At 36.3% G+C, this 8,795-nt stretch overlaps 1 protein-coding gene across 2 annotated transcripts; it reads left to right on the forward strand.

Moving 5' to 3' along the window:
* Nucleotides 1-1,890: 1,890 nt before the first annotated feature.
* On the forward strand, nucleotides 1,891-3,424 carry LOC131625801 (uncharacterized). 2 transcript variants are annotated; one of them, XM_058896633.1, is made up of 2 exons: nucleotides 1,891-2,198; nucleotides 2,340-3,424. In XM_058896633.1, the coding sequence occupies exon 2, from the start codon at nucleotides 2,385-2,387 to the stop codon at nucleotides 2,970-2,972; it is 588 nt and encodes a 195-aa protein (XP_058752616.1). In that variant the 5' UTR covers nucleotides 1,891-2,198; nucleotides 2,340-2,384; the 3' UTR covers nucleotides 2,973-3,424. The 2 variants fall into 2 exon arrangements, with proteins under 2 accessions (XP_058752616.1, XP_058752615.1); XM_058896632.1 differs by having other exon boundaries at nucleotides 1,895-2,194; nucleotides 2,340-3,418.
* The last annotated feature ends 5,371 nt before the right edge of the window (nucleotides 3,425-8,795 follow it).

Consider the following 8,795-nt stretch of genomic DNA (forward strand, 5'->3'; position numbering starts at 1 on the left):
GTATCAATGATGTTGCATGTACAAATATAAACGTGCTATGTTGATGATGATTATGTCTTTGCGAACACATGACTTGACTAGCCGAGGTCGAATCTAGGTGTGTTGTTGTTGTAGTTGTTGTTGCATCCTGAGGATAGGATGCGAGGGTGGTATCTAAAGTTGTTTACATCAGGTAAATTTTCGAGGGCGGAAATTCTTTTAAGTGGAGGAGAGTTGTAACACCTCAAAAATATTGGTTAATTATTTAATTAGTTAATTAACTGAGTGAGTGTGAATATATGAGTCATTGTGAATTAATCGTGATTTGTTAATGATAACGTGAGGTATTGTTGAGATGATGTGTCGTGAGGTAGAGCGAATTAAGATGACTATGAGGATTAATTAAACAATATTTGAATAATTAGAATAATTAGTTAGAGTTATTTTAATTATTAAAACTAGAGTAATATTGGTGTAGAGGCTATGAGGACAAAGTAGTAACTTGTAAGAAATTAAGCGAGGGTAAGATGGGAAGATCATATTAGGGGTCCTAAGGTTAACTAAGTAAAATGGGAGAGAGAGAGAGAGAGAGAGAGAGAGAGAGAGATTCACTATATTCGATCGTGAAAGGTTGGAGAAACATGAAAGAGAGAGAGAGCTAGGGCAAGAAGAGGAAGAAGGAAGAACCGACTGTAAAACTTAGGAAGAGAATCAAAGATGCAATAATCTAAGGTAAGAGGGGTTATCTTCATTACTATAATTGATTTAAGGGGTTGATAATCATAGGTTGGATTTGTGTTTGGGGTTTTGTGATGATTTGATGTCTATGTTGAAACTATGATTATTGATGCTTCGAATGTATTGTTAATATGATACATGATGTTGATGATTGATGAGTAATAATATGATCTAGAGTCAAATTCATCATTCTATGGATTTGAAGGTTTAGGGTTTTGATGATGATTCTTGGACTTGTGTTGATTGTTTGTATTTTAATGTTTGTAATGGATGATACATGTTGGAACTATGTTAATAGGCATTAAACCGCAGGAAAATACTGATTAAAACATGTTTTAGAAGGAAAAACTCGAACCGGTATGATGCAGGTCACGCAGGATTTTCTGCAGAAATCGCAGAGCCTAGCACGGTGGAGCCCGCTTAGTGCGCTCCCAAAAATAAAATATGGTGCAATACATAAAGGAACGAGCTTAGCTCGGGTTAGAGGCCACTCAAGTGAGAAAAATATCTTCAAAAATAATTATACAAATAATACAACATCATATGAATGATGCCTTTTAAGAAGATAATTTAAAAATTAACATATATTTTTTAATTTAAAAAATATCTTCTTAAGAAAATCAAATATATCTTCTAAATTTATTTTAAATTTTAAAAAATAGCTTCTAAGAAAATCTACATCATATAAAATTATCTCAAATAAAAAAAAAACATGTATTTTCTAATTTGTTTTAAACTACCTTTTAAGAAACTAATGCTTTTTAAAAATTTGTAGTATTTATCTTTTATATTCTTTTAAAAATTTATTTTGATTAATTTAGATTTCAAGGCTTTAAATATGCAATATTTACTAATATTAAATTTCATTCTTATAATTTTTATTTTATTTTAAGGAGTTCTATCTAATACGATTTTGTCAAACTTTAACCACTCAAATTGACAATCAAACCAAAATAAACAACATTAAATTAAATAGATAAACATGATTTGCATTGCGTAATGACAGGATGGAACTTTAATAATAACAGCTATCACTACCTCTAACATCAATGATCATATCAATCTATTTTAGTATATTTTTATTTTCTGTATCTTTTGGTTAAATCTACACGTTCAACTTGCATCAGCAAAATGTCAACTCTTCTCTTTCTCTCTCTCTCTCTCTCTCCATCTCTATGCTCATCACATATATAAAAGAAATACTATATATGTAAAACCACTTATCATACAAACCTAACCCTTTTCCCGTACGTCAACGTGTACCTCTTCTCTCTCTCTATATCTATAGATCTATCTTTTTTTTTTTTTTTACTTCAATCTCCTTTATCACAAAATATCCAAAGAAAGTTATCAAAGATTGCAACACACACACAAAAAAGTTAGAGAAAAACAAAAAAGCCATATACACATCATGAAGCTCGTTTGGTCTCCAGAAACTGCCCTAAAATCTTACATAGACACTGTGAAATTGAAATCCGTAAGTAAGATCATTCACATATTCATACTCACTTTTCTTTCTCCCTTTGTTACTTTCTTTTTACCATTATTTCAAATCTGTATTACTATGTAACATATATCTCTATCAAAAAATTGATTGAATAATTGTGATTTTTTTTTTGTAGTGTGAAAAATTCAAGGAATCTGGGGTAGCTGAGCTTCTCTCATCCATGGCAGCGGGATGGAACGCCAAGTTCATCGTCGAATGTTACTCCCACGGCGGCCCAATAGCCGCAAGTATTGGCCTAGCGGTTGCTGCTCGCAACACGGGTGCAAGACATGTGTGCATAGTTCGAGATGAAGGCACAAGGCAACACTACACAAAAGCCCTAGCGGAGATGGGAGTATCCCCGCCACCGGAGATTGTTCACGGGGAGGCGGAAACGGTGATCAAAAGCCTCGACGGGTTGGATTTTCTCGTGGTGGATTGTAGACTTAGGGATTTTGCTAGGGTTCTTAAGGTTGCAAAAGTTAGTACTAGAGGGGCAGTTTTGGCATGCAAAAATGCATGGCAAAGATCGAATTTTTCTTGGTTTAAATGGAACATGGTTCTTGAAAGAGGCACACGTGTGGTTAGATCGGTGTTTTTGCCGGTTGGAATGGGTTTGGATATTGCTTACATAGGAAGTGGAAATGGTGGTGGTGGTGGTGGTGCATCTTCAAGTGCTGGTTCTTCAAAGAATGCTGCTAGCCGTTGGATCAAATGCATAGATCAACAATCAGGAGAAGAACATCTTTATAGAGAGAGTAGGTTTTAATTTGTTATAATAATTAAACTCTTGTGTTTGAATATAAGTAAAATTGTAGGAATATGCTTATTGATGGACATATTTTTGAAAAAAAATTCAGTGTGAAGTATGACTTTAGAGATCAAGTTTCTGACTTTTTTGTGTTTCTTACTAGGATTTGGGATTTTAAGGTATAGGGAAAATAAATATTCTCATCTATGATATAGTTGAAAAATGGGAAAGTTTAGACAATTCATATTTTGAATTTACTTTTTAAATTTAATTATCGAGTTTAAAATATGAAACTTCATAGGAGTTTTAATACTTTGCATTTTCTAATTTGCTAAAAATTCAGAAAACTAAATGTTCATCAGATACTAGCTTAGTGTGGTAAGAGTTTAGTTTTATGATTTTAATGAATTAAGTTTAACTCTTTTAAAAGATTGTAAATGATGATTAAATCTTGTAAAGGTGTGTCTTAAAAGTATGGAATTAGCCGTCATTTTGGTAGGATAATTGTATGGAATTAGCAGGTGTTATGAGCTAGGGTAATTGTATATATGTGGTCCATGTTAAGAGTTAAAGATTCTTAGTTATACCACAAGTCTCAAGCCAAGTGGCTTCAAGAGTGAAATGTCAACTTTAATTTTTTTATGCTTATGTTTAAGTGTTAAAGGTAGGAGTAAGAAGAATACAATATTAGTTTTTAATTGAATGTGGGTGTCAAGAAATGTGATTCGTGAGAATCAGAATCCACCCTGGAAGACGCCCCGACTTTTCCTGCAAAACACTCCAACTCAAGTTTAGGGGCAGCATGGGCGGACCCTTCCATGGGTTTCTTTCTTGCATTTTCTGACAATTTTCTTCTCGAGACACTTTTGCTTTGCTTTGGAGAAGACCGAGGGGCCTGATTATCACCGGAGGAAGTCGTAGTCTACTGATGGACGTCCTCGACGCCGATCTTCCTCTTCTTCAAAATTGTTGGCACCCGGATGGAACGCCTTCTGGATCACTCTTCCTTGCACTTTGGTCTCGCCTCAAAGCCCTCGCCTTCACCAAAAGCGTCATCTTCTCCTTGATGTTCATGTTCGACATCCTCTTTACAAAAGAAAAATCAAGATCAACAACATATCCGCAATATGGTACAAACAATAAAAGTAAAAATGTTAAAATAAACTCCCTTACCCACGAAATATCGGAGGCTAACCGGATAGTCCTCATAGTCCAATATATCGCAGACCATCATCATCCCGAAGGAACAAAAGGTCTCAACAACCTCTCGCTCTAGGTCGCTCAGCTGGTCGGGTTCAAAATCCCTGGCCGAGACAGGATTAGCCGTAAAATAAAAAGGAAACCGCCTAGAGTCGTCTTTGTTATACAGGATCCTACGACAGATATCGTTGCCCCTCACTCGGCATAATTTATCTTTAAAATTTGAAGAATGCACTTGGAAAAGAGCTCGCCTTGAAAATACGGCCAGCGAGACCCAGCCTTTACGCCCCACGCGTTTCGATTAGAAAAAGAGAAGACAACGCCCAACGTATGCTCCACACCCAAGGCGCCACAGATGATATCAAACGTTCTTACGAAACCCTCAGTTATTCGGTAGAAGTTGGGAAGGAACAACGTTTAGTATCGTCATTAGGTCCGCTTCAAATCGGTAAAGGGGATACCTACCCCGAGCGTACCCAACATACATTCATAACAATAGAAATACTCCTGGGAAGACCCCGAAGGGCGACGAGCACAGGTCTTCTCGCTAGGGACGCAGGGTTCCAATATGACGTCACTCTCCATGCCGGTGTAGGAGACATTGCGCCCCTCGCTAAAAATCACTAAATGTCCCTGTCATACCCTAATTTTTGCCCTGCATTTTATGTGTTCATTTGCATTTCATTTGAAAAAATCATAAAAAAATATATACATGTTCATTTTGCGCATTTTGTTCGATTTTTCGATTAATAGCATTTTTTTTCATTTTACTAACTTTTTTTATTTAAATATTAATTTGAATTCAGTTTAATTTTTTCTATATTTGAATTCTCATTAATTTTTAAATCAAATATTTCTTTATGTTTTATTGTTCTACTAGTAAAGGACTCGTGCGTTCGCACGGGTCGCGTAAAGTCGATGTAAATATTAAATAAATATTATATAATTATCAAGGCAGTCTCAAGTTTTAGGAGGCCCTGTGTAGATTTGTCACAGTTTAACCATTAGAAACTAATAGAGGCCATATGTACTAATGATTTAACCTACCAGATAATTTATGAGGCCCTATTTAGCTATAATTTAAGAGAATTTCTTTGTAGACCCCCCTATAGGGAGAACCTCCAGCGAAAACCCAAAAATACCCCTACTTCGGAAATGCATTTCCGAAGTAATTTTTTTCTAGATTTTCCCAGAATTCGGAAATGCATCTCAGAAAACATCAAATGGGGGGTGTTTTCGGAGATGCTTTTCCGAAAACACTTTTTTCACATTTATGGGTGTTTTCGGAGATACATCTCCGAAATATGCAGAAATTCTTTTTTTTTGTTTTTCTAAACAACTTTTAGTCCTGTATTTTTAATTAAACGACAACGCTTGCAATAAACAGCGTTGTATATAAATAAAATATAATCCGAATAAAAGAAGTGACATATTCGCATAAAATACTAATATTATATACAACTAATAGTGTACGAAAGTGTACGTAAATGTCAAGAAATACAAGCCGAATACAATAAAGTCAAAGAAAAATAAACCAGAACCCCTACTGAGTATGCCTAACCCTAACTCTCTAGGACCTCCTCTGCCTCGTATATGCCGCCGCACCGCCCGCATCAGCGACCATCCTCTCCAGGGCCGGTCCCGACTTTTTAGAGGCCCTGGACAAATATTAAATTTTTTAAATTTTAATTTATTATTATAAAATAAAATTTAATAATATATTTTTTTTATAAAATAAAAAGTAATACAATTAGACACAAATAATAATATATTATATTTTTCATATAAATTTAAATAATAAATGAATTTATCATATGATGAATCTTTTTAAATATAAAATAAATATCACTTATATATATTATTCAAATTTTATTTTTTAAAAATTGAAAAAATTTATATATGATTTATTTAGTTTATATTAGTATAACCTTTTTAAAAGTTCACGAGTTCATAAAAAAAATAAAAACATGGAATTGCAAGAATTGCTATATGTTTTATGCGGAAGTTCAAGTGCCATGGTACATAAATATGACAAAAAATGTTATCGTAAAAAAATTTCTTACAGGAATTGAACACAGGACAACAGCTATTCAAGCATTAATGTATTACCGCTGGGCTATAGCAATAATTTAGTTTAGATTTAGCAAACAATATATTAATTATATATTATTTATTATTACCTTTTATCTATTTTCCCGATTTTGAGGCCCTCGATTTTTTGAGGCCCTGGGCCGTGGGCCTGGTTGCCCTGGCCCAAGGCCGGCCCTGATCCTCTCCACGACGGCGACTGCCTCTGGACCGCCGTGCTCAATGATACCTTGCTCCAATGCGTCCCACCCAAGCATCTCTATCCGCTGGCATATCGGCAGGAGATCAGTGGCATGGTCATCCTCGGCCTGCTGGTTCTCCAGGATCTCCTCGTGTGCTGGCTTAGGAGCTCCGGTTGCGTCGGGTGTCAGCAGAGGATGTCACGTATAAAACCATGTCACGTATTCATCCACACAATTCCACTCCTGGGTGGCCTGCATACGCCGATACTCCTCCGGGACCAAATAATGCCCCCAGTCCTCAAATATAGCAGTGAGCTCCACTCGAGTAACTGTGTCGGGAGCAGCCTCAAAGGGTGACCTCGGTATCAACTGCACACATCCAAACTGCCTCATGCACCGCTCAGGCAGATACCTCACCATGGTATTGGCCCCGCATGCCAACCAGCCAGAGTATAACATGACGCGGTCGAACGGGACAACAACACTGTAGTCAGTGAATAGCGTCCAACGAATGTCATCGTGGGCTGTGAGGTCGAGGTACACGCGATATGGTAGCACTGCGTTGTTCCCCCTTTGGAGAACGTATCGGGCGGCCCTGGGCAAGTCGTCGGTGTATGGAGAATCAACGGCGAAGCCGTGGATGCGTGGGAAGTAGGAGATGATCCATCCCTGAGACACAAATACAATAATATGTTAAAAATAAGTATGAACCATGAATATGTGTAATAATTAAAAGGAAACGTACCGTCAAGAGTGTGGCAGATCTAGTCAACTACCTGGTCCTCCAGTTGGAGGCTTCATTCAGCTTCTGGTATAGGTATACCAGAATAGCTGACCCCCAATTCCACTAGTGAATGGTAGTCAGGTCCATGAAGTATCGGAGATAAGTCACGTCGACGTAGGTTGCACTCTTCTCCACAAAGAGTGCAGTGCCTACCAAGAACATGAACCAGCACATGAGGGGGCAGGCACGGTGATACTCCGTAAAAAGCTTATCCCCTCCTGCTCGGACTCGCCCGCCGCCACCAAGTGGTTCTCATATAGCTCTCTCAAGCTGGAGAACTGGATATAGACCCCATTCGTCGTCCTACACTCATAGTCAGCCATGTTTGTGTCCATACCCAGATAGTCGACCATCCACTCGATCGCCTCGACCCTCTGTATCCGAGAATGATGCAACAGTCTCCCTCTGATCGGCAGGTGGAGCAGACAATGAACATCATGCATTAAAAAAGGATTAAATAGCACTTTGGTCTGGGAGGTGTTTTCGGAAATGTACTTCCGAAACCCCCTGCGACCTCCATTGTTGCAGAACCTTCCCCTTTACCCTAAGTGGTTCAAAATGCAATTTTTCCTATCTAACTATACTCAATGACATATAATAACTTAAATATACTACATTGTACTAATTTGTAACACCCCTAATGTCAATTTCAATACTAAATTTCAAGTTTTGAAAACTTACAGATTTGAGGTGTTGTTGAAGGTGGTTTAGAAGTGGTCTTTGAATGTTGGAGAGCAATAGAATGTTGTTTTCAAGTAGCCTTTGTAGTATGCTTCTGCAAATGCTTGAGAAATCCAGAAAATTTGAAGTTTAGGGTAAAATGGAAATGGGGGGAGACTTTTTTGTTTAAACAGCCAAACACGCATTTTTTCGAAAATGCATTTCCGAAGTGGTGTTTTCAGAAATATAATTCCAAAATAATCGTTTTTAGGTAAAAAAAGATGTTTCGGAAATGCATTTCCGAAATAAATGGGCATTCTGGGAAATTCGTCGCGGGTGACCAAGAAGAGTAGGGGGTCTATAAAGAAATTCTCTAATTTAATCCTAGAAAATTTGAGACCCTGTGCGGTAGCCCACTTTGCACGTTCTTAAATACGGCGGTGATAATTATTGTCATATAAATAAATAAATAAATTATTAAGTTGTAGTAGTTGTCAAGATATACATAAAAAACTATGTTAAATAAATAAAAAAATTATTAAGTTGTAGTAGTTGTCAAAATATATATAAAAAATTATGTTAAAAAATATATAAATATATGGTGTAGTACACTTCACACATATATAATTATATCTAGGGTTGAATTTTTCCCATTTATAAAAGGTGCAATGCCAATGAGTCCGCCCCGCACTTATGATTTTTTAGGGCATGTGAGGTTTTAGAACTCGTGTAATGATATGTAAAAATATTATAACTTATTTCCATTTATAGATTTTCAGGATAAGGTTAGAGAATTCGCGTGTCCATTTATAAAAATATTTGTAACTTATTTCCATTTATAAAAAAATTTGTATCAATAGTTGACTTTTTCTCGTTTATAAAATTATTTGTAACTTATTCCTGTTTATAAAAATAATTATATAAAAA

This window comes from Vicia villosa, unplaced genomic scaffold, assembly GCF_029867415.1.
Source record: "Vicia villosa cultivar HV-30 ecotype Madison, WI unplaced genomic scaffold, Vvil1.0 ctg.000238F_1_1_3, whole genome shotgun sequence".
In the NCBI taxonomy this organism is placed as follows: domain Eukaryota; kingdom Viridiplantae; phylum Streptophyta; class Magnoliopsida; order Fabales; family Fabaceae; genus Vicia; species Vicia villosa.

Excerpts from the sequence above, each read along its gene's own strand:
- LOC131625801 (XM_058896632.1), top strand. The coding sequence starts at position 2,129 with ATGAAGCTCGTTTGGTCTCCAGAAACTGCCCTAAAATCTTACATAGAC. Across the intron at positions 2,195-2,339 it reads ACACTGTGAAATTGAAATCC|TGTGAAAAATTCAAGGAATC; the intron begins GTAAGTAAGATC and ends TTTTTTTTGTAG.